This window comes from Pelobates fuscus, chromosome 3 (genome assembly GCF_036172605.1).
Source record: "Pelobates fuscus isolate aPelFus1 chromosome 3, aPelFus1.pri, whole genome shotgun sequence".
Lineage (NCBI taxonomy): Eukaryota > Metazoa > Chordata > Amphibia > Anura > Pelobatidae > Pelobates > Pelobates fuscus.
Window position 1 is genome coordinate 351,509,619 of NC_086319.1, and position 25,778 is coordinate 351,535,396.

Below are 25,778 nucleotides of genomic sequence, written 5' to 3' on the forward strand. Positions count from 1 at the left end.
GCACTACTTCAGAACTGCAATGGAAGTGGGAAGTGGCACCAGATGGATCCTATCTAAGAAGTCAGAAACTCATTCCAGACTACAGAGCGTATAAGAGTCAGAACTCCAAACGAAAGACAGTGTAATTGACAGCAATTTATAATTGAAGAAAAGTCTTTTTTGTTTATTTAAAGTAGATTTTTTTCTTCCACAAAATTGTGTTTATGCAGGTTTTGAACAATGTGCCATCAATTGGGCTAGGTGTGGAGTACATGGGATGAATTCAGTAGAAAGTATTTGGGAATACGTGGAGTCAGATTCCAGGGGTGTAACCTTGCTCAACACCATCAAAAAAATAACCAACTGCTACTAGAATTTATAACCTAAATATTGGAATGGAAGGTAAACTACCACAAATATACAGAGGAAATATGGTGATAGTCAAGTGGGGAATATTTGAGAGGAGTGAATGGGAGTACAAGGGAAAGTCTTCTTCTGAAGAAGAAAGTGTCTAAAATTGTAAAGTGTCCGTTACTGTGTGGTTTGTATTTGTGCATGTGTATTTGTAATGTGTGTACAAGACTCTAAATGTAGTATATCACCGGGTATGTATGTAAGTGACTATATATATATATATATATATATATATATATATCTACAGTGTCTCCATATGCAATGTGTAGGACAGATGTATCTATACTTGTATGCGCATTGTATGCATATCAACACAGATACTTCTCATGTAGTCTGGTTTATGTATGGAGAGTACAACTGCAGTGTACAACTGAAGAGAGCATGCGTAGTACCTGTTAGAACATTTTTCTTTTTTGTGTAGAAGTTTGGGTTAATTTCCATATTTTCTATGAGGGGAAAGGGGTATTTTTGTGCAATTCTGATTGAATGACCCCCATCACTTCCACTCTATCCAAGTCTGTCCCACCTTTAGTGGCAATGATTGGCTGAGAGCCTTGGGCTAACTGAGCCCTTGCACTCTTTCTCTGCCATAACTGAAAACTTAAACTTTTGCATAATCATTGTAGATGCAGGGTGTGAAGTTTCGGTCCGGTAGAGCTCCAGCTATTGTCAAACTGCTCTTAAAACACTTGACAGAAATCAGGGTTTCTGCACCCAAAGATTTCCATGCATTAATAATAACTGGGTTTCTTCCACTTTATTGTTGTATTATGTATATTGCACCACAATAATTATGTTCAGACATTACTCTTTTGAGAAGGTTTTTAAAAATAATCTCTTCGCAAAAGGTTGGATAAGATTGGGTCAAAACAGGTACTTGCTGTGGCATTGTGTTTTAACATACTCCACAATGTTCCTTGTTCCATTTTAGATGTGTTCCAGTGGATGTGGATGTGATCTACTTAGTTATTGTGAAGGCATTTGATACAGGTCCACGCTATGAAAACTGAAATCAATTGGTTTAGATGAAAAATTGTGTTCTTGAAAAAAAGTACAATGGTTTAAAGATAAAATACAGAGATAAGTTGCAAATGGAAGATGTCCACATTGGAAAAAGTGGTAAATTGGTAAGTTTTCACATATAAAAAGGGGCATGAATTCACATGATTTAAATATAAATTTTACTTTTTTTTATAAATCAATGATGAAACATCATCTTGAATATGTGGACCAATTTTAGTCGCAAGTGTTCACCATTTCAACATCGAGTGCATTTGGTTGAAAATATATTTGCATATCATTTATTTGAAGCAAGGGATGGATAGCTAGTATATAAGCATTTCATAACACAGCAATTTTCTGTAGAGATTAGTTTGCAGACAAACTTAAAAATTCGAATTATGTAAATTTACACTATTTTCATTTTTCCCTTATTCATTTCTCCTCCTCCTCCTAAAAATATCTGGGAAATGAACGATTTTAGACAGCATATAATGTCCTTTATCTTTAATAGCAATATATCACACAGGGTCTGACATGTTAGTATAAAACCAAAAATGCAAGATTTCTCATATACAATAGATGTGATAACAAATGGTAAATAAAAAAGGGAAATGCCTTGTGTTTAGGTATTTTTCAAGGCGTTAATGTGGTACAGATTAATAAAAATTGCAACAGAATGTAAAAAGAATGTCTGCATTTGGGCATTATGCCTTTACACAGTAAATACAGTCAAATTATATGTTTCTAAAATAAAGGTATTGAAAACTGCTATAGCAATATTTACCGAACTCTAAAAGGATCCATTTAAATGTCCTTTACTAATTGAAAGCAATGGGTTGAGCTTTATTTTCTGCTATTTTACAGGCATTATATCAGTAACTAGTGGCTTCAGTCAAAGAAAATCATTCCTCTACAGGCTGGTATTCATAACTAGAGTATAAATGAGGGTGAGCGAGTCATTATGGACTACATTTCATACTGCCAAAAACATTGAAACAAAAATGTTTATAATTGGTTTTGGTATTGAAGGGGGATAAAGAAAGTGGTAACCAAAACTGCAGAAATATAAAACGTGCAGAGTCTAGCTACATAATTAAGAAGGGGAATAGAAAACATTAATAATGAAGAAAGGCTAGAAAAATGCATTTGTCTTATTAAGAAAAATATATCTTAGTGGGGATGTGATAGCATTATACAAATATATAAAAGTGCTAACAATCATTGGCAGGAATATACAACCGCCTAAGCGGTCACCCGCTGAGGCTGGAAAAAAGATGTTTCTGTTTAAAGCAGATGGAAGGGTTCTTTACAGTAAGAACAATAAAGAAATGGAATTATCAATCTACAGAAGTTCTTATCAGATTCTATAGATATTTTTTTTCTAAATTTTCTAAATATGTTTAGCATATTCAAGGATATAATTGATATGTATGTGAACGGGTTGTTCATCCAAGGAGAATCTAATTGCCCTTTTGTACGCAAGATGGATTTGTTTCCATTTTTGTGGCATAATTGAAAATCCATTCAATTGGATATTTTTTACTTCTTTTGTATCAATAGCATAAAGGAATAGTTATGTGGCAAACCCAGCCACTTCTGACTTATATGTATCGTATGTTGTCCATAGGCTGAATGTATACTGCAAGTCGTTACCTGTGATAATGCTATGTACAGCCGTTCGCCGTACGAATGTGGGCTCCCCAGGTAGACCACACCTTCACCAGTTGTGTGGCACCAAGCAACCGAGTGCATCCCGGTTGCAATCGGTATTTCAAGGCTCTCCTAGGTGGCCGCCGATCGGCTACCGACCATGCGGCGGTCGGCCATCTTGGATCCTTTGTCTCTGCAGCGGTGTTCGGCCGTCGAGAGCCTGGAACGGAAAACGGCTACTCGATGAGTGAACACCGCTAGACTTTCAGAGCGTTCGGGAATCCCGCGTTCGGTGCATATTATGCCCTGTACTTATCCGGTACTTTTAACACCACTTTAATGTTTTATCGTATTATGTGCGGCGTTCGGTCAATTCAGCTGGGATCGGAGCGGTATTCTCCCAAGGTGTGCGCCCCGACCCCAGCTATCTACCGAACGTTCGATTATTATAAAGTACCGAGTATCGTGTGAATTGTGTATTTTAAGGTCAATTGTCGGTTTTGCTGCACGAGGAGATAATCCACTTAAGCGTCCATTTTGGTAGGAGTATCCTTCTCGTGCAGCAATGCCTGTTGGGAAAGTCGCAGTGCATGTTGGGAGAAATCCCCTGGAATTACTGTCTGGAAACCCCTTGCATGGGGAACTGTATAAATATGCTACCTGTGAATAAACCGAGTTAGTTGACTCCCAAACTGTGTTTCGTCCGGTTATTGGGAGGATGGGGAATATTGCCGTGCTTTCTGTCGTGACTGTGGATTTCCTGAGGATACCAACGGATATCGTGGACTAATATACTGCGTTCCGTAACAATTGGTGGCAAGCGACGGGATCCGAACCTTACAGCCGAAAAACGGAGTTTGTGTAACTGGAACTACCGAACTAGGAAAGCAAAGGCAATTCGTATGGAGATTGACTATACCATACTGAAGCGACAGACGTTAAAGGAACTACTGGAAGCCAGAGGGAAAGTAGCCAGCAGCAAAAACAAGGCGACAATCATTGCCGAGCTGATGGAGGGAGACCAAGCCCGCAGCGCTACCCCCCCGGTAGTTATGGAGGAAACGCTCTATGAAAGAGAAATGAGGACCAGGCTAGCGTTTTTGCCGCAACCGATATCAGATGCCATGTTAAATATGGTAATGGCAAATGTGCAGGAATATGTTATGGCACACAGCCCGCAACACACCCTGGCTCGAACCGAGTCAAACCCAGGGTCCCTCTACAACCCAGTAAAGCCCAAGATCCCGTACCAGGCCTTCAGGGCTTTTTGCGAGGAAAAGGACGAGATAGACGGGTACTTGCAGGACTTTGAAAGACTGTGTGATCTGCATGAGCTAGAACGGTCCGTATGGGTGCAACTGCTAGCAAGCAAACTAGCAGGTCGGGCAGCCGAAGCGTACCGTGCTGTACCCAGTGAGGACAGCAAAGATTATGCCAAAGTAAAGCGTGAAATCTTGGAGAGGTATGCCATTACCCCAGAGGCATACCGGCGCAAGTTCCGACACTTACGCAAACCAGAGCGAGATTCGCACGCAGAATGGGCACACAAATTGGATCAAGCCTCCCAAGGGTGGATCCAGGCCAGCAACGCCACCACCATGGAGGAATTGCGCCAGCTGATGTTGCTGGAACAATTTTTTAATGGATTATCCCCGGAGACGCAAGAATGGGTACGGGATAGGAAACCCCTTACCCTAACGGAAGCGGCTAGATTGGCCGATCAACATTTTGATGCCCGGAGACCCCAGGGACCCGTAGCCAAAAGCTACTCCCGACCCCCAGGACTACCTAGCGCCACAACACCCCTAGCGCCCACCGCTGCCCCGTTCCGTCCCTCACAAGGACCGATACCGCCACCGTCCAGATACAACGGGCGGGCCAACATCCAATGCCATTCCTGCAAACAATGGGGGCATATGGCCCGAGAGTGCACCCAGAATCGCAGCAGGCCCACCTGGAATCAGGGCCGTCCAAACCCCGCACCCAGGGCGGCTGCTCACCATTACCAGAGGGACCCCGCCACTCAGGATTTATGGAGTGTGCAGGCGGAGGAACCTCTGGGCATTTTGCACGAAGTCATGTCGGTCCGAGCCACTGATAACCGGCAGCATCACCGACAACTGGTAACGCTTGAGGGAACCGAAGTGCAGGGTCTGCGAGATTCGGGAGCTACCTTAACCCTGGTAGCCCCCCATTTGGTTTCGGAGGGCACGCATACCGGCGGATCTGTGGCCGTTCGGGTAGCCGGGGGAGCTGTATACCGACTACCCACGGCGAAAGTACATTTGAACTGGGGTGCGGGAGAGGGGACAGTAGAAGTGGGACTAATGCAGAACTTACCAGCAGATGTTGTGTTAGGGAATGATTTGGGTCAGATGACCTCTGCCTTTGTTCCGCAGGCACCCTACCAGGAAGCCCATCCAGTAACCACACGGCAACAGGCACGCACCACGGCTACACCGATACACTCTGAGGCTCAGGTAAGAGACCACGACCCTCACCCGACTTCCATATCCTGGGATACCCCGACTACCTTTATCACCGAAGTACAGACCGATCCCACTCTACAAGTCTATAGGGACCGGGCACAAGCTGTCCAGGCCGGGCTAGAGGGGGAGCATTACACGTGGGAAAAAGAGTTACTGTACCGTATCACGGCCAAGGACGTGGGGGGGTCCGTCACTTTGACGAACAAACAACTAGTGGTACCCCGGAAGTATAGGCAGGAGCTGCTCAGAATTGCTCACGATATCCCCTTATCAGGACACCTAGGGATGACCCGTACCCGGTACCGCCTAACGCACGCGTTTTTCTGGCCCGGAATCTCACAGGATGTGCGACAATATTGCACGTCCTGCGACGTCTGCCAGAGAGTAGGAAAACGAGGGGATCGCCACAAGGCCAAGTTATGCCCCCTTCCCATTATCGCCGAACCCTTCAGCAGGGTCGCCGTAGATATAGTAGGGCCCCTGCCAAAACCCAGCCCTTCTGGGAAGAAATACATTTTAACTGTGGTGGACTACGCCACCCGATATCCCGAAGCAGTAGCCCTCTCTAACATTCACGCTGAAACCGTGGCGGAAGCTCTAATAAAAGTATTTTCCCGAGTAGGGTTCCCCCAGGAGATAATATCTGACCGGGGCACCCAATTTACTGCTGAGGTTACCCAACAGATGTGGAAAGTGTGTGGCATTAAGTCCATAGTCAATTCAGCCTACCACCCCCAGTCCAATGGACTATGTGAACGCTTTAATGGGACGCTGAAGCAGATGCTTCGGACGTTCGGGGAAACCCACAAAGACTGGGAGAGATTTCTACCTCACCTGCTCTTTGCGTATAGAGAGGTTCCCCAAGAATCGACCGGGTTCTCCCCATTCGAACTACTGTTCGGGAGAAGAGTACGGGGACCTTTAAACTTAATTAGGGAGCACTGGGAGGGGGAGAGTATCGCTAGCGAAACCCCTATAGTATCGTATGTACTGGAGTTCCGAGACCGACTGGAGGCGCTAACCCAGGCCGTACACACCAACCTCCAGGCGGCCCAACAACGTCAGCGGCGATGGTACGATAGGGGAGCCAGGGACCGCAGCTTCCAAGTGGGGCAGAAGGTTTTAATTTTAAAACCTGTCCGCACAGATAAGCTGCAGGCCATCTGGCAAGGCCCATACCAGGTAGTGGAGCAGCGATGCGACACTACCTATGTGATTGGCCCCTGCTCCGGGGTAGGGAAGAGACGCATGCTTCACGTCAACCTGCTCAAACCCTACCACGAGCGGATAGAGGATGTGACGGCAATCTGTGCCTCAGCCATGGAAGATCAGGAGAACTTACCACTACCTGATCTGCTAGAACAGGAAGAGCCGGTAGAGCCCTCCCGGGGGGTTCAACTGGGGGAGCGGCTAAGCCCTCGCGAGCGTGCCCAGATACAGGCGCTGATCGTAGCTAAAGGGGCTACGTTCTCTAATTTACCTGGGTACACTCCGCTGGCCACCCACCGAGTTGAAACCCCGGGACAGCTACCTATGCGGCAGGCACCATATAGGGTCCCGGAATCAGTCCGGACTCATATGAAGGCCGAGCTGGATGAAATGCTGCAGTTAGGGGTTATCGAACCCTCAGATAGCCCCTGGGCATCACCGGTAGTCCTGGTGCCTAAAAAGGACGGCGTTGACTACCGGAGGCTGAATGACAAGACCGTGTCTGACGCCTACCCGATGCCCCGTATAGACGAACTGCTAGATAAAATGGCACGGGGCCAGTATCTCACTACAATTGACTTATGTAAGGGATACTGGCAGATTCCTTTAGCCGATGATGCCATCCCCAAGTCGGCGTTTGTCACCCCGTTTGGCCTGTACCAGTTCAAGGTCATGCCCTTCGGGATGAAAAACGCTCTGGCTACTTTTCAGCGGATGGTGGATCGACTACTGGACGGCTTCCAGGACTATGCCTGTGCCTACCTGGACGACATAGCCATCTTCAGCCAGACTTGGGAAGATCACCTCCAACATATAGGGGCGATCCTAGATCGTATTGGGGGAGCGGGGTTAACGCTGAAACCGAGTAAGTGCCACATAGGGATGGCCGAGGTGCAGTATCTAGGACACCGAGTAGGGTGTGGGCAGCAGAGACCCGAACCAGCCAAAATTGAGGCCGTGGCCAAGTGGCCTACCCCCAGGACCAAAACCCAGGTACTAGCGTTTCTAGGGACTGCAGGGTATTATAGGAAATTTGTACCCGACTACAGTACCCTGGCCAAACCCCTGACGGACCTGACCAAAAAGAACCTTCCCCGACTGGTTGTCTGGGCCCCAGAGTGTGAGCAGGCATTCCAACAGCTCAAGACCGCACTAACTAATGCTCCTGTGTTAATGGCTCCTGATCCAACTAAAAGATTTCTTGTCCACACAGACGCTTCAATGTTTGGATTGGGGGCAGTGCTGAGCCAAGTGGGAGCCGATGGCGGTGAACATCCCGTAGCCTACTTAAGCCGCAAGTTGTTACCCCGCGAAGTAAGCTACGCCGCCATCGAGAAAGAATGCCTGGCCGTGGTGTGGGCCCTTAAAAAGTTACAGCCGTATTTGTATGGACAACCTTTTTCCTTACTCACAGATCATAACCCGTTGGTATGGCTAAACCGTGTATCTGGAGACAATGCCCGGCTGTTGCGCTGGAGTTTGGCGCTGCAGCCCTTTGACTTTACCATCCACTACCGACCAGGAAAACAAAACGGTAACGCCGACGGGTTATCCAGACAAACAGAATTAGAAAAATGATCTGTGAGTACTCCCCCGGACATCCCCAAGCCGATCCGTTGGGATCAGACTGTGTATGCCGGCTTGGTTCTGGGGGAGCATTGTGGCAAACCCAGCCACTTCTGACTTATATGTATTGTATGTTGTCCATAGGCTGAATGTATACTGCAAGTCGTTACCTGTGATAATGCTATGTACAGCCGTTCGCCGTACGAATGTGGGCTCCCCAGGTAGACCACACCTTCACCAGTTGTGTGGCACCAAGCAACCGAGTGCATCCCGGTTGCAATCGGTATTTCAAGGCTCTCCTAGGTGGCCGCCGATCGGCTACCGACCATGCGGCGGTCCCATCTTGGATCCTTTGTCTCTGCAGCGGTGTTCGGCCGTCGAGAGCCTGGAACGGAAAACGGCTACTCGATGAGTGAACACCGCTAGACTTTCAGAGCGTTCGGGAATCCCGCGTTCGGTGCATATTATGCCCTGTACTTATCCGGTACTTTTAACACCACTTTAATGTTTTATCGTATTATGTGCGGCGTTCGGTGAATTCAGCTGGGATCGGAGCGGTATTCTCCCAAGGTGTGCGCCCCGACCCCAGCTATCTACCGAACGTTCGATTATTATAAAGTACCGAGTATCGTGTGAATTGTGTATTTTAAGGTCAATTGTCGGTTTTGCTGCACGAGGAGATAATCCACTTAAGCGTCCATTTTGGTAGGAGTATCCTTCTCGTGCAGCAATGCCTGTTGGGAAAGTCGCAGTGCATGTTGGGAGAAATCCCCTGGAATTACTGTCTGGAAACCCCTTGCATGGGGAACTGTATAAATATGCTACCTGTGAATAAACCGAGTTAGTTGACTCCCAAACTGTGTTTCGTCCGGTTATTGGGAGGATGGGGAATATTGCCGTGCTTTCTGTCGTGACTGTGGATTTCCTGAGGATACCAACGGATATCGTGGACTAATATACTGCGTTCCGTAACAAGTTAAACTTGAGGGACTTTAGTATTTTTTTCACCCTAGGTGACTATGTAACTAATACAGTATGTCTCTCCTTTGCCAGGGAAACTTTTTAATTGCCACTAAAAGACAAATTTTGCTAATGGGCTTCTAAACGTGAGGTTGAAAGTAAGTCTCACAATTAAGCTGGACATATATTCGAACCCTATTATTTTAGCCCAAATATTCTATATATCAGCATTAGTGATGTACCGAACTGTCCGCCGGCGGACAGTTCCCGGCGAAATTAGCTTGTTCGTGTTCGCCGCGGCGGGCGGACACATGCGCAGTTCGATCCGACCCCTATTCGTCATCATTGGGCAAACTTTGACCCTGTGCCTCTCGGTCAGCAGACACATTACAGCCAATCAGCAGCACTCCCTCCCTTCCACACCCTCCAACCTCCCTCCCAGCATCCATTTTCGATTCATTCAGAAGATGCATGCTTAGTGAGAGGAGGGAAAGATTAGCTGCTGCTGATTACATAGGGAAATTGATAGCTAGGCTAAGGTATTCAGTGTCCACTACAATCCTGAAGGACTCATCTGATCTCTGCTGTAAGGACAGCACCCCAAAAAGCCCTTTTTAGGGCTAGAACATCAGGCTGCTTTTTTTTTTTTTTTTCCTGTGTAATGTAATTGCAGGTGCCTGCCTGCCAGCCTGTGTGTCAGGCACACAGCATATACTGTGCCAACTTGCCCAGTGCCACCACTCATATCTGTTTTAACAATCGGTTAAGCTTTACATTTAAAATAAATATTTTTTTTTCACTGTAATAGAAGAGCAGTTGCCTGCCTGCCAGCTTCTGTGTGAGGTTGGATGCCTTGCCCATTTGCACAGTCAGTGCCACCACTCATATCTGTTTTAACAATCGGTTAAGCTTTAGATTTAAAATAAATATTTTTTTTTCACTGTAATAGAAGAGCAGTTAGTTGTCTGCAAGCATCTGGGTGTCAGGCCTACTTCAGCGTGTGCCCTGCACAACCCTGCCAGCGTGCTTTGACAGCTGCCAATCATATCTGGTGTCTCTTTAGCGTGCTTTTACAAAGAAAAAAGGTTTCCAGTGTAAGCTAATAGCAGCCAGTCAGTGTCCTTCAAGCGGCTCTGTCAGGCCTTCCTTCAGCGTGTGCCCTGCACAACCCTGCCAGCGTACTTTGACAGTTGCCAATCATATCTGGTGTCTCTATAGCGTGCTTTTACAAAGAAAAAAGGTTTCCAGTGTAAGCTAATAGCAGCCAGTCAGTGTCCTTCAAGCGGCTCTGTCAGGCCTTCCTTCAGCGTGTGCCCTGCACAACACTGCCAGCGTGCTTTGACAGTTGCCAATCATATCTGGTGTCTCTTTAGCGTGCTTTTACAAAGAAAAAAGGTTTCCAGTGTAAGCTAATAGCAGCCAGTCAGTGTCCTTCAAGCGGCTCTGTCAGGCCTTCCTTCAGCGTGTGCCCTGCACAACCCTGCCAGCGTACTTTGACAGTTGCCAATCATATCTGGTGCCTCTATAGCGTGCTTTTACAAAGAAAAAAGGTTTCCAGTGTAAGCTAATAGCAGCCAGTCAGTGTCCTTCAAGCGGCTCTGTCAGGCCTTCCTTCAGCGTGTGCCCTGCACAACACTGCCAGCGTGCTTTGACAGTTGCCAATCATATCTGGTGTCTCTTTATCGTGCTTTTACAAAGAAAAAAGGTTTCCAGTGTAAGCTAATAGCAGCCAGTCAGTGTCCTTCAAGCGGCTCTGTCAGGCCTTCCTTCAGCGTGTGCCCTGCACAACCCTGCCAGCGTGCTTTGACAGTTGCCAATCATATCTGGTGTCTCTTTAGCGTGCTTTTACAAAGAAAAAAGGTTTCCAGTGTAAGCTAATAGCAGCCAGTCAGTGTCCTTCAAGCGGCTCTGTCAGGCCTTCCTTCAGCGTGTGCCCTGCACAACCCTGCCAGCGTACTTTGACAGTTGCCAATCATATCTGGTGCCTCTATAGCGTGCTTTTACAAAGAAAAAAGGTTTCCAGTGTAAGCTAATAGCAGCCAGTCAGTGTCCTTCAAGCGGCTCTGTCAGGCCTTCCTTCAGTGTGTGCCCTGCACAACCCTGCCAGCGTACTTTGACAGTTGCCAATCATATCTGGTGCCTCTATAGCGTGCTTTTACAAAGAAAAAAGGTTTCCAGTGTAAGCTAATAGCAGCCAGTCAGTGTCCTTCAAGCGGCTCTGTCAGGCCTTCCTTCAGCGTGTGCCCTGCACAACACTGCCAGCGTGCTTTGACAGTTGCCAATCATATCTGGTGTCTCTTTAGCGTGCTTTTACAAAGAAAAAAGGTTTCCAGTGTAAGCTAATAGCAGCCAGTCAGTGTCCTTCAAGCGGGTCTGTCAGGCCTTCCTTCAGCGTGTGCCCTGCACAACCCTGCCAGCGTGCTTTGACAGTTGCCAATCATATCTGGTGTCTCTTTAGCGTGCTTTTACAAAGAAAAAAGTTTTCCAGTGTAAGCTAATAGCAGCCAGTCAGTGTCCTTCAAGCGGCTCTGTCAGGCCTTCCTTCAGCGTGTGCCCTGCACAACACTGCCAGCGTACTTTGACAGTTGCCAATCATATCTGGTGTCTCTATAGCGTGCTTTTACAAAGAAAAAAGGTTTCCAGTGTAAGCTAATAGCAGCCAGTCAGTGTCCTTCAAGCGGCTCTGTCAGGCCTTCCTTCAGCGTGTGCCCTGCACAACACTGCCAGTGTGCTTTGACAGTTGCCAATCATATCTGGTGTCTCTTTAGCGTGCTTTTACAAAGAAAAAAGGTTTCCAGTGTAAGCTAATAGCAGCCAGTCAGTGTCCTTCAAGCGGCTCTGTCAGGCCTTCCTTCAGCGTGTGCCCTGCACAACCCTGCCAGCGTGCTTTGACAGTTGCCAATCATATCTGCTGTCTCTTTAGCGTGCTTTTACAAAGTAAAAAGGTTTCCAGTGTAAGCTAATAGCAGCCAGTCAGTGTCCTTCAAGCAGCTCTGTCAGGCCTTCCTTCAGCGTGTGCCCTGCACAACCCTGCCAGCGTACTTTGACAGTTGCCAATCATATCTGGTGTCTCTATAGCGTGCTTTTACAAAGAAAAAAGGTTTCCAGTGTAAGCTAATAGCAGCCAGTCAGTGTCCTTCAAGCGGCTCTGTCAGGCCTTCCTTCAGCGTGTGCCCTGCACAACCCTGCCAGCGTACTTTGACAGTTGCCATTCATATCTGGTGCCTCTATAGCGTGCTTTTACAAAGAAAAAAGGTTTCCAGTGTAAGCTAATAGCACCCAGCCAGTGTCCTTCAAGCGGCTCTGTCAGGCCTTCCTTCAGCGTGTGCCCTGCACAACACTGCCAGCGTGCTTTGACAGTTGCCAATCATATCTGGTGTCTCTTTAGCGTGCTTTTACAAAGAAAAAAGGTTTCCAGTGTAAGCTAATAGCAGCCAGTCAGTGTCCTTCAAGCGGCTCTGTCAGGCCTTCCTTCAGCATGTGCCCTGCACAACCCTGCCAGCGTGCTTTGACAGTTGCCAATCATATCTGGTGTCTCTTTAGCGTGCTTTTACAAAGAAAAAAGGTTTCCAGTGTAAGCTAATAGCAGCCAGTCAGTGTCCTTCAAGCGGCTCTGTCAGGCCTTCCTTCAGCGTGTGCCCTGCACAACCCTGCCAGCGTGCTTTGACAGTTGCCAATCATATCTGCTGTCTCTTTAGCGTGCTTTTACAAAGAAAAAAGGTTTCCAGTGTAAGCTAATAGCAGCCAGTCAGTGTCCTTCAAGCGGCTCTGTCAGGCCTTCCTTCAGCGTGTGCCCTGCACAACCCTGCCAGCGTACTTTGACAGTTGCCAATCATATCTGGTGTCTCTATAGCGTGCTTTTACAAAGAAAAAAGGTTTCCAGTGTAAGCTAATAGCAGCCAGTCAGTGTCCTTCAAGCGGCTCTGTCAGGCCTTCCTTCAGCGTGTGCCCTGCACAACCCTGCCAGCGTGCTTTGACAGTTGCCAATCATATCTGGTGTCTCTTTAGCGTGCTTTTACAAAGAAAAAAGTTTTCCAGTGTAAGCTAATAGCAGCCAGTCAGTGTCCTTCAAGCGGCTCTGTCAGGCCTTCCTTCAGCGTGTGCCCTGCACAACACTGCCAGCGTACTTTGACAGTTACCAATCATATCTGGTGTCTCTATAGCGTGCTTTTAAAACCAAAACTTTGTTTCCACTGTAATAGAAGAGCAGTTGCCTGCCTGCCAGCTTCTGTGTGAGTTTCACAGTGGATACTGTGCCCTCTTGCCCAGTGCCACTACTCATATCTGTTTTTACAATAGCTTAAGCTTTAGATTTAAAATAAATATTTTTTTTCACTGTAATAGAAGAGCAGTTAGTTGTCTGCAAGCGTCTGGGTGTCAGGCCTACTTCAGCGTGTGCTCTGCAGACCTGTGCCAGTGTGCTTTGACAGTTGCCACTCATATCTTGTGTCTCTATAGCGTGCTTTTACAACCAAAATTTGATTTTCACTGTTATAGATTGAATAGCAGTTACTTGTCTTCAAGCGGGTGTCTCAGGCCTACAGTGTGAACTGTTACAGTTCACATTGCCAATCATATCTGGTCTCACAGTAGCTTGCACGCATAGTACCACTAATCCCCCAAAAAATGACAGGCAGAGGCAGGCCACCCCGCAGGGGCCGTCGTGGTCGTGGTGCTGTGATTCCCTTTTGCCCTAGAATAATGCCCAGTTTTCAGAAGCCACGTACCCTGAACTTGAAAAGTTCTGAGGACATAGTTGACTGGCTAACACAGGACACCCAATCTTGTACAGCCTCCGCTCGGAACCTTGACGCACCATCCTCCTCCAGCTTAGCTTCAGGCACCTCTCAAGATAGCACTCACCCGCCTGCCGCCACCACCAAAACTAGCACCACAGCCGCTTTACTTGGTATGTCAGAGGAGTTATTCACACACCCGTTTGAAGAAATGAGTGATGCGCAACCATTATTGCTAGAGGATGTAGATAACAGGGATATGTCTCAGGCAGGCAGCATTAAACACATGGAGGTACGGTGTGATGATGATGATGTTGTACCCGCTGCTGCTTCCTTTTCTGAGTTGTCAGATACAAGCGAAGCGGTTGATGATGACGATGCGTCCATGGATGTCACGTGGGTGCCCGCTAGAAGAGAAGAAGAACAGGGCGAAAGTTTAGATGGGGAGACAGAGAGGAGGAGGAGGAGACCAGTTGGAAGCAGGGGGGGGTCGTCGCAAGGAGCTAGTGGCACAGTCAGGCAGCATGCATCGGCACCCGGGGTCAGCCCGACAGCACGCCAATCAACGCATGCTGTGTCCACCACCAGAATGCCGTCATTGCAGAGCTCAGCAGTGTGGCATTTTTTTTGTGTGTCTGCCTCTGACAACAGCGATGCCATTTGCAACCTGTGCCAAAGGAAACTGAGTCGTGGGAGGTCCAACACCCACCTAGGTACAACTGCTTTGCGTAGGCACATGATCTCACATCACAAACGCCTATGGGATCAACACATGAGTACAAGCAGCACGCCTACTCTAAGCCGCCATCCTCCTCCTGGTCCAGCATCTTCAGCCACGTCAACCACTGCTGTCCTTCTTGCCCCCTCTCAACCATCCGCCACTCCGTCTCCCGCCTTGAGCAGTTCCCGCTCATCTGCCCACAGTCATGTGTCTGTCAAGGACATGTTTGAGCGTAAGAAGCCAATGTCACCAAGTCACCCCCTTGCCCAGCGTCTGACAGCTGGCTTGTCCGAACTATTAGCCCGCCAGCTTTTACCATACAATCTGGTTGAGTCTGAGGCGTTCAAAAAATTTGTAGCTATTGGGACACTGCAGTGGAAGGTACCCGGCCGGAATTTCTTTTCACAAAAGGCAATCCCCAACTTGTACTCGATTGTGCAAAAGGAAGTCATGGCATGTCTGGCACACAGTGTTGGGGCAAGGGTCCATCTGACCACTGATACCTGGTCTGCAAAGCATGGTCAGGGCAGGTATATCACCTACACTGCGCATTGGGTAAACCTGCTGACGGCTGACAAGCAAGGAATGCGTGGCATTGCAGAGGAGGTAGCACCTTAAAATCAGTGAAATTGAGATGGAGGTGACATCCCCCACCACATTTGAATATCTCTCTCTCCTATGGCAGCGCACTGAGAGGGAAACGGCAGGCCTAGCTCTTATTTATCATCCGCCTAATACTAGTACCCCCGTCTTTATGGAGGAGATATCTGAACTGCTAACTACTATAAGTCTTAAGTTTACCTCCTCCATCATTCTGGGAGACTTTAACTTATGGGCTGACTCTCCTATGAAACATAGAAACATAGAAACATAGAATGTGACGGCAGATAAGAACCATTCGGCCCATCTAGTCTGCCCAGTTTTCTAAATACTTCCATTAGTCCCTGGCCTTATCTTATAGTTAGGATAGCCTTATGCCTATCCCACGCATGCTTAAACTCCTTTACTGTGTTAACCTCTACCACTTCAGCTGGAAGGCTATTCCATGCATCCACTACCCTCTCAGTAAAGTAATACTTCCTGGTATTATTTTTAAACCTTTGTCCCTCTAATTTAAGACTATGTCCTCTTGTTGTGGTAGTTTTTCTTCTTTTAAATATAGTCTCCTCCTTTACTGTGTTGATTCCCTTTATGTATTTAAATGTTTCTATCATATCCCCCCTGTCTCGTCTTTCCTCCAAGCTATACATGTTAAGATCCTTCAACCTTTCCTGGTAAGTTTTATCCTGCAATCCATGAACCAGTTTAGTAGCCCTTCTTTGAACTCTCTCTAAGGTATCAATATCCTTCTGAAGATAGGGTCTCCAGTACTGTGTACAGTACTCCAAGTGAGGTCTCACCAGTGTTCTGTACAATGGCATGAGCACTTCCCTCTTTCTACTGCTAATACCTCTCCCTATACAACCAAGCATTCTGCTAGCATTTCCTGCTGCTCTATTACATTGTCTGCCTACCTTTAAGTCATCAGAAATAATCACCCCTAAATCCCTTTCCTCAGATGTTGAGGTCAGGACTCTATCAAATATTTTGTACTCTACCCTTGGGTTTTTACGTCCAAGATGCATTATCTTGCACTTATCCACATTAAATGTCAGTTGCCACAACTCTGACCATTTTTCTAGTTTACCTAAATCATTTTCCATTTGGCTTATCCCTCCTGGAACATCAACCCTGTTACATATCTTAGTATCATCCGCAAAAAGACACACCTTACCATCAAGACCTTCTGCAATATCACTAATAAAAATATTAAAGAGAATGGGTCCAAGTACAGATCCCTGAGGTACCCCACTGGTGACAAGCCCAAGCTTCGAATATACTCCATTGACTACAACCCTCTGTTGCCTGTCACTCAGCCACTGCCTTACCCATTCAACAATATTCGAATCCAAACTCAAAGATTGTAGTTTATTGATAAGCCTTCTATGTGCAACAGTGTCAAAAGCCTTACTGAAATCTAGGTAAGCAATGTCTACTGCACCACCCTGATCTATAATTTTAGTAACCCAATCAAAAAAATCAATAAGATTAGTTTGGCATGATCTCCCTGAAGTAAACCCATGTTGTCTCTGGTCTTGAAATCCATGTGTTTTTAGATGTTCAACAATCCTATCCTTTAACATGGTTTCCATCACTTTCCCCACTACTGAAGTAAGGCTTACTGGCCTATAGTTGCCCGACTCCTCCCTATTACCTTTCTTGTGAATGGGCACAACATTCGCTAACTTCCAATCTTCTGGGACTACTCCTGTTAACAATGATTGGTTAAATAAATCTGTTAATGGTTTTGCTAGTACACCACTAAGCTCTTTTAATAGCTTTGGGTGTATTCCATCAGGTCCCATTGACTTATTTGTCTTTACTTTTGACAGTTGAAATAGAACCTCTTCCTCTGTAAACTCACGTGTAATAAATGACTCATTTATCCTTTTTGTTAACAGAGGTCCCTTTCCTTCATTTTCATCTGTAAATACCGAACAAAAATATTCATTGAGGCAGTCAGCTAGACCTTTATCCTCATCTACATACCTTCCTTCTTTTGTTTTTAATCTAACTAATCCTTGTTTTACTTTTCTTTTCTCATTTATGTATCTAAAAAAAGTTTTGTCCCCCTTTTTTACTGACTGTGCTATTTTCTCTTCTGTGTGGGATTTGGAAGCTCTTATAACTTGCTTAGCCTCTTTCTGCCTAATCTTATAGGTCATTCTGTCTTCCTCACTCTGGTTTTTTTTATAATTACTAAATGCTAACTTTTTGTTTTTTACTATTTTGGCCACATCTGCGGAGTACCACAGTGGTTTCTTGAATTTTTTGCTTTTACTGACAAGCCTAATGCAATTTTCTGTTGCCTTCAGTAGTGCAACTTTTAAATAATCCCATTTATTTTGGACTCCATATAAATTGCTCCAGTCTGATAATGACTCCTTTACACATATTCTAATTTTAGAAAAGTCTGTTTTTCTAAAGTCTAAAACTTTTGTTTTTGTGTGGTGTGACTCAGTCACTGTTCTTATATTAAACCACACTGACTGATGATCACTGGATCCTAAACTTTCACCTACAGTAATATCTGATACCAAATCTCCATTTGTTAACACTAAATCTAGTATGGCCTCTTTACGAGTTGGCTCCTCAACGACTTGTTTTAGAGACAATCCCAGTAGGGAGTTTAGAATATGTGTGCTCCTGGCACAAGTAGCTATTTTTGTTTTCCAATTCACATCAGGAAGATTAAAGTCACCCATGATGATAACTTCCCCCTTCATTGTCATTTTAGCTATTTCTTCAACTAGTAAATTATCTAACTCTTCAATTTGTCCTGGGGGCCTATAAATCACACCTACACGAGTTACTGTGTGATTACCAAATTCTAACGTAACCCAAACGGACTCTATGTTCGCCTCACTAACCTTTATTAGGCTAGATTTTATGCTATCCTTTACATACAGGGCCACCCCTCCCCCTTTCTTGCCTTCCCTGTCTTTTCTATATAAAGAGTACCCTGGTATTGCTATGTCCCAGTCATTTTTCTCATTATACCATGTCTCGGTAACAGCGACTAAATCTACACTATCAGTTGCCATTATTGCCACAAGTTCATGGATCTTATTCCCTAAACTGCGAGCATTTGTGGTCTATGGACTCTCATGCCCAGAGTTTAATACTCTACGCTAAAACCATAGGGTATAACCAAGCAGTATCCGGCCCTACACATAGAACTGGACATACACTAGATTGGATTTTCCACAATGGGTTGATTTCCTCGACTGCCACTCCTCAACCCACGGCCTGGAGTGATCATAATTTGATCAAGTTTGAGGCAGTAGGTGTTGAAATGAAGAAAATCCCCCACATTCCAAAAAGAAATAATATATGCTCATGGGTTCGAGACATTTCCAAAGTCACCGGACCTCTTCTTAGCACAACCTTTTCCAGCAAAATGGACCCTATTAAATTTCATGATTCCCACACAGTAGAAGAGAAAATCTTACTGTTTAATTCAGTGATCGTAGAATCAATAGAACTTCTAGCCCCCTTGAAAAACCCTCCCTGGTTTAATCAGGCGACCAGGGAGATGAAATGGCGATGTCGAGCAGCTGAAAAACGGTGGAGAAAAGATTACAATACCGACCTTAAATTGGAATATTTAAAATCTTTAAAATTATATAAATCTAGTATTAAAAATACGAAAAAACTATATTTCACAGATAAGATTACAAAAGCGAAAAACTCAGCGGCAGAGCTTTTTCGGACAACAAACCTCCTAGCAAATCCTAACTGTTCGCTTCCTCAAGAAGAAACATCTCAAAAGTTTTGTGAATCCCTTTCTCACTTTTTTAAACAAAAAATTGATTTAATTAGGAGCAACATAGTGGTGGAACCTGATGCAGAAACTTTTACACCCTATGATGGCTCGATGTTCTCGAATTTTAAACCCGTTAGTTCATCCGAGATTCTGTTCATCCTCAAGTCTCTCAGGGCATCGTCCTCATCGCTGGATCCCTGCACTGCTCAGCTGGTGAAGGATGCCGCTGATGCTTTGGCCACCTATATTGCAGACATTGTTAGTATGTCATTTGCCACCGGAGTTGTTCCTGGCATTCTGAAGCAGGCTGTGGTTATCCCTCTGCTGAAGACACCAACTGTGCCACGCTCCGAGTTGAGCAACAATCGACCTATTTCCACCTTGCCTTTTTTGGCCAAGATCATCGAGAGAGCGGCGGTATGGCAAATTCAGCCTCACCTGGAATCTAATCACATTCTGGATGACTTCCAATCGGGATTTCGACCTGGCAGAGGGACAGAAACTGCCCTGGTTAAAGTCCACGACGATCTCCTGTGGGCCTTGGACAGAGGGGAGGAAACTGCCCTGGTACTCCTGGATTTATCGGCGGCCTTCGATACCATCGATCATGATAGATTGACAGAGAGGCTACTTACTGTGGCTGGTGTGGATGACAGGGCGCTAGCTTGGGTGACCTCGTTTCTCCACGACAGGGTTCAAAGGGTAAAATTGGGGACATTTTACTCCTCTAACATCTCCCTGACGTGTGGAGTCCCCCAGGGTTCGGCTTTATCTCCAATCCTGTTTAACATCTATATGAGGCCACTGACCCATATCATCCGCCGCCACATGCTTCCCTATCATATCTATGCCGACGATATCCAGTTGTACTTTCGCCTGGCCAAGAAAAAGGAGGATCAAATCAATCTTTCTTCATGCCTACAGGATATCCAGTCGTGGATGGGAGCCAATTATTTAAAACTTAATGGCTCCAAAACTGAATGCATCATCTTCAGTAACCAGGAGGTGAATAGTATCTTTCCCTCATGGCCGGACTCGTTTTCTCCATCTCCGAGTCCTGCCACTAAGGTCAGAGATCTGGGAGTCATTCTCGATTCCAGGTTGACACTGAAGCCTCAGATTAATCAGGTGGTAAGCTCTTGCCACTACCACCTGAAGCTTCTGAGGTCTATTTTCAGATTCATTGCCCCCTCCGATCAAATCTCGGTGGTCAACGCCATCATCAGTAGCCGATTGGACTACTGCAATGCTCTGTACATTGGACTGCCTCAGAACATCATACACAAGCTACAGTTGATACAGAACGCAGCTGCAAGGCTACTTACGGGTGTGGCCCGCAATGACCATATCACTCCATCATTAAGAGCCTTGCACTGGTTGCCCGTTCGTGAACGGGTTCTGTTTAAAAATGGTTGTTTGGTATATAAGGCAGTCCATGGTATGGGACCAGACTATCTGAAGGATAAATTCACACGCTATACTCACAGTCGATCCTTGAGATCGGCTGATTTAGCCTTATTGAAGATACCAAATTTTAAAAAGAAAAAGTGCGGAGGGAGAACGAGTGATGTTCAGGGAGCGCAATTTTGGAACTCCCTGCCTCTGACATTAAGACTTGAGAATGATCTACTGAAGTTTCGCCGGAGCTTAAAAACAGTTTTATTTGCTCAGGCGTATGGGATGACATGAAACTTTTAACCTGGTTCAAATGCATGTGATTATAATGCTGTTGTTTGTTGGATATTGTTTTGTCTGTTTTATTGCTGGTATGCGCATCGAGACCCTATGGGTAATAAGACTGCGTTTCTTAAGAATTTTTAATAAATACATGTTAATAAATAAGGAGTTGGTGACACCGCCACGAATTGCAGGCAGTCCTGCTGCCACCTCCTCTACTCCTCCTACTCCATCCTCTTCCATAACCTCCTCGGCTGAGTCCTCTTGTGCCGCTGCTTCTTGCTCCACATCAACGGCACCCCCCCAGCTCCCCAGGTACTATTCCACATCCCGGATACGGCAGTGTCATGCCGTCTTGGGTTTGACTTGCTTGAACGCAGAGAGTCACACCGGACAAGCACTCCTGTCCGCCCTGAACGCATAGGTGGAAAAGTGGCTGACTCCGCAGCAACTGGATATCGGCAAAGTGGTGTGTGACAACGGAAAAAATTTGATAGCGGCATTGAAGTTGGGCAAGTTGACACATGTGCCGTGCATGGCACATGTGTGTAATCTGATCGTACAACGCTTTGTGCATAAGTACACAGGCTTACAGGACGTAAGCAGGCCAGGAAGGTGTGTGGCCATTTCAGGCGTTCCTACACGGCCATGGCTCACTTTGCCGATATCCAGCGGCGAAACAACATGCCAGTGAGGCGCTTGATTTGCGACAGCCCTACACGTTGGAATTCAACACTCCTAATGTTCGACCGCCTGCTCCAACAAGAAAAAGCTGTTAATGAATATTTTCATGACCGGGGTGCTAGGACAGCCTCTGGGGAGCTGGGAATTTTTTTGCCACGTTACTGGACGCTCATGCGCAATGCCTGTAGGCTCATGCATCCTTTTGAGGAGGTGACAAACCTAGTCAGTCGCACCGAAGGCACCATCAGCGAAGGCACCATTTGTTTTCTTCATGGAGCGTGCCCTGCGAAGAGTGCTGGATCAGGCTGTAGATGAGCGTGAAGAGGAAGAGGAAGAGTTGTGGTCACCATCACCACCAGAAACAGCCTTATCAGCATCGCTTGCTGGACCTGCGGCAACGCTGGAAGAGGATTGTGAGGAAGAGGAGTCAGAGGAGGATTGTAGCTTTGAGGAGGAGGAGGAGGAGCAAGACCAAACACAACAGGCATCCCAGGGTGCTCGTTGTCACCTATCTGGTACCCGTGATGTTGTACGTGGCTGGGGGGAAGAACATACCTTCAATGACATCAGTGAGGAGGAGGAACGGGAAATGAGTAGCTCGGCATCCAACCTTGTGCAAATGGGGTCTTTCATGCTGTCCTGCCTGTTGAGGGACCCTCGTATAAAAAGGCTGAAGGAGAACGACCTGTACTGGGTGTCCACGCTACTAGACCCCCGGTATAAGCAGAAAGTGGCGGAAATGTTACCGAATTACAACAAGTCGGAAAGGATGCAGCATTTGCAAAATAAATTAAAAAGTATGCTTTACACAGCGTATAAGGGTGATGTCACAGCACAACGGGAATCTAACAGGGGGAGAGGTGGAAGTCATCCTCCTCCTCCTCCTCCCACGACCACGCCGGCAAGGACAGGACGCTTTAAAGACGTGTTGTTGATGGAGGACATGCGGACCTTTTTAAGTCCTATGCATCGCCACAGCCCTTCGGGATCCACCCTCAGAGAGCGACTCGACCGACAGGTAGCAGACTACCTCGCCTTACCTGCAGATATCGACACTCTGAGGAGCGATGAACCACTTGACTACTGGGTGTGCAGGCTTGACCTGTGGCCTGAGCTATCCCAATTTGCGATAGAACTTCTGGCCTGCCCCGCTTCAAGTGTCCTGTCAGAAAGGACCTTCAGTGCAGCAGGAGGTATTGTCACTGAGAAGAGAAGTCGCCTAGGTCAAAAAAGTCTAGATTACCTCACCTTTATTAAGATGAATGAGGGATGGATCCCGAAGGGACTGACACTGGGCGATACATTTGATTAAAAAAGGCCTGATGAGATGAGCTGCCTTGGGCTAAAAATTGGCCACACGCTGCTGTATTTTAGCTCTGAATGACGTTTGACTTGCGTGACTTATCCGCCACCAACTAGGGTTCAAGCCGCCATGTTTTAGGGCACTTTCTGCCTGTGAAACAAACATCAATTTTTCTGGATGCTGCTACAGCAGCGGCTGCAACAATACCAAATTTTTCAGGCATGTGTACATGCCTAATTTTTAGGCCCACTGGTGCAAGTGGACTGATTACAATTACAGGGCCTCTAAAGAGTCCTGTATTGTTATTTGTCGTCACTACCTTCCCGCGTCGGGAGTGGGTCATTTGCGCCCCTGCTGCCTTCCTTGCATGTGGTAGCTGTTTGTCAGGGATTTGTCAATCCATATCTGCCAAGTGACCCTATGTAGGGGTAACAGTCCCTATTCTGCTCTGTGTCAGTGTGTATCATGGTCTCTGTGGACAAGGAACAGTCTCTATTCTGCTCTGTGTCAGTGTGTATCAGGGGTTTTGAGGACAGGTGTCAATCCATATCTGCCAAGTGACCCTATGTAGGGGGAACAGTCTCTATTCTGCTCTGTGTCAGTGTGTATCAGGGCTGGGCTTTGAGGACAGGTGTCAATGTTAGGTGATGTCTGCCCTTTATGGATTAAAAGCAGACTCTGCATCAACTGTGCAATTTTCCATGGGAGTTTTGCCATGGATCCCCCTCTGGCATGCCACAGTCCAGGTGTTAGTCCCCTTGAAACAACTTTTCCATCACTATTGTGGCCAGAAAGAGTCCCTGTTGTTTTTAAAATTCGCCTGCCCATTGAAGTCAATGGCGGTTCGCGCGGTTCGCCGGTTCGCGAACATTTGCGGAAGTTCCGGGTTCGCGACAACACTAATCAGCATAGTACCTGTTTAAGTAAAACTGTAAGAAGGTTCACTAGAGTGATGGGTGCTCACCCAGATGTAATCAATTCTACTTTCATGGAAATGTTCTTAATGTAAAATAAGACCTTAAAAAGATGCACAGATTTAATTCAAGTATAAATCACATAATCATTTGAGTGGGTTAAGGTTCACATAGTATCTAAGTATTTGCTGAAAGAGGGCATTGTAAACAAAGAATGACTGACTAGAGTACCTAACTTAAGGCAACAAAGTTGTACGATACCAAGCTTAACACAAGAAACATCTGTAAGGCTGATATGCAGTACCAAAATTAAACTTCACTTAGGACTCTGGATCATTTTTGGAACATCATATGGACATTCTCTAGAAAGAAAAAAATATAGATAAAATTATGTCTATTCTGAACCTGTTAATCCATTTATTTTTCTATAAAATATGAGCCCTGCTAACTGCTTTGTTTGCTACTCAGTTACTAAAATTGTATAATTTATTTATGTGTTTAATATTTCTGTATTACAGGCAGTAATCATGGAATTATCAAAATACACCAACACCACCAGGTTAAATGAATTTATATTAGAGGGCTTTTCTACAAGGTTTGATTTAGCAATCGTGTTATTTCTATTCCTTGTATTTATTTATCTTTTTACCATTTTGGGGAATACAGGTATAATGTTCATTGTTTATCATAATTCCCAGTTGCACACGCCCATGTACTTCTTTATTTGCAGCCTATCATTTTTAGATCTCTGCTACTCTTCAGATATTGTTCCAAAAATGATAGTTGATCTCCTTTCAGAGAAGAAGACTATCTCCTACTTCGGTTGTGCTGTTCAACTCTTTTTCTTCTGTGCCCTTGGGAGCAGTGAGTGCTCTCTTTTCGCTGTAATGGCCTACGATCGCCATGTTGCAATCTGCAACCCATTAAACTACAACTTGGTAATGCAGCAAAGAACATGTTGGCTACTAATGCTTGGAGTTTATACTATTGGTTTCTTGCACTCGATAATTGAGACATGTTGCACATTCAGTCTCTCATTCTGCTCCTCAAACATCCTCCATCACTTTGCCTGTGATTTCCCTCCTTTGTTAAGAATCTCTTGTTCAGACACGACTATTAATGAATTTATCCTGTTTATCTTTACATCATCTATTATAATGCCTGCTACGTTGGTTATTCTTGTGTCCTACTTGTCCATTTTCCTGGCCATTTTAAAGATAAACTTCTCAGGAAGAAAAAAGGCTTTTTCAACATGTGTTTCTCATATGACCTCGGTTACCTTGTTCTTTGGAACAGGCCTCTATGTTTATCTGAGTCCTAGATCCAATTATTCCACCAGAGATGGAATTGTGGCTACATTTGTTTATGCAGTGATAATACCTATGTCAAATCCTGTAATTTATAGTATTAGAAATAAAGAGATCAAAACTGCATTGCAAGCAATATTCCTCAGTAGGGTCAAATGGAGGATTTAGGACACAGCCATGTCCAGTTCCGTTCTTCCAAGGCTGCTGTAGTTTGAGAATATAATTGGCTGCATAGACACGAATGCATTTTATGGCATTTAAATCACAGCAGCAATATGCATTTTCTTCCAGTATGTTAATTTCTGCTAACATTTTCAGGACTATTGATTGTGTTATATTGTTCGATTTGAACATGTTTAGAACTTCCAACTCAAAACATACAACGCAATGAATCCAGAACATTTTTTAATTGTGGTTTACTTTCATTTTCTTACTTTAATTTTCTTACCAATACATAATATAGATAAATGAAACATGTATTGCAGGAAAAAAAAAAACTGATGTTGGGTTCTGGAGACAATACAAATATGTTGACAGTGGGTCAAGTTCCCACTCCAAGCCTGGTGAGAGGCTCCAGTGTATGTAAGGCCTTAGACCAGGGCTAGGCAGCCTTCGGCACTCCAGATGTTGTGGACTACATTTCCCACAATGCTCTTACAGCCATAATGTTGGCAAAGCATCATGGAATGTGTAGTCAAAAACATCTGCAGTGCCAAAGGTTGCCTATCCCTGCCTTAGACATTTGCTGCCGAGGACTGTGACACTATGTATAATTAAAATGTGTTCAGGTAAACATGGTGG

The 25,778-nt window shown here is 45.5% G+C and overlaps 1 protein-coding gene across 1 annotated transcript; it reads left to right on the top strand.

Annotated features, from left to right (window-relative positions):
- The first annotated feature begins 1,485 nt into the window (after positions 1-1,485).
- Positions 1,486-25,145, top strand: LOC134601254 (olfactory receptor 5I1-like). The gene is made up of 2 exons (XM_063445721.1): positions 1,486-1,520; positions 24,189-25,145. The coding sequence occupies exon 2, from the start codon at positions 24,198-24,200 to the stop codon at positions 25,143-25,145; it is 948 nt and encodes a 315-aa protein (XP_063301791.1). The 5' UTR covers positions 1,486-1,520; positions 24,189-24,197.
- Positions 25,146-25,778: the final 633 nt, after the last annotated feature.

Bases quoted from the DNA above. Each gene is read 5' to 3' on its own strand.
- LOC134601254 (XM_063445721.1), top strand. From the start codon at position 24,198: ATGGAATTATCAAAATACACCAACACCACCAGGTTAAATGAATTTATA.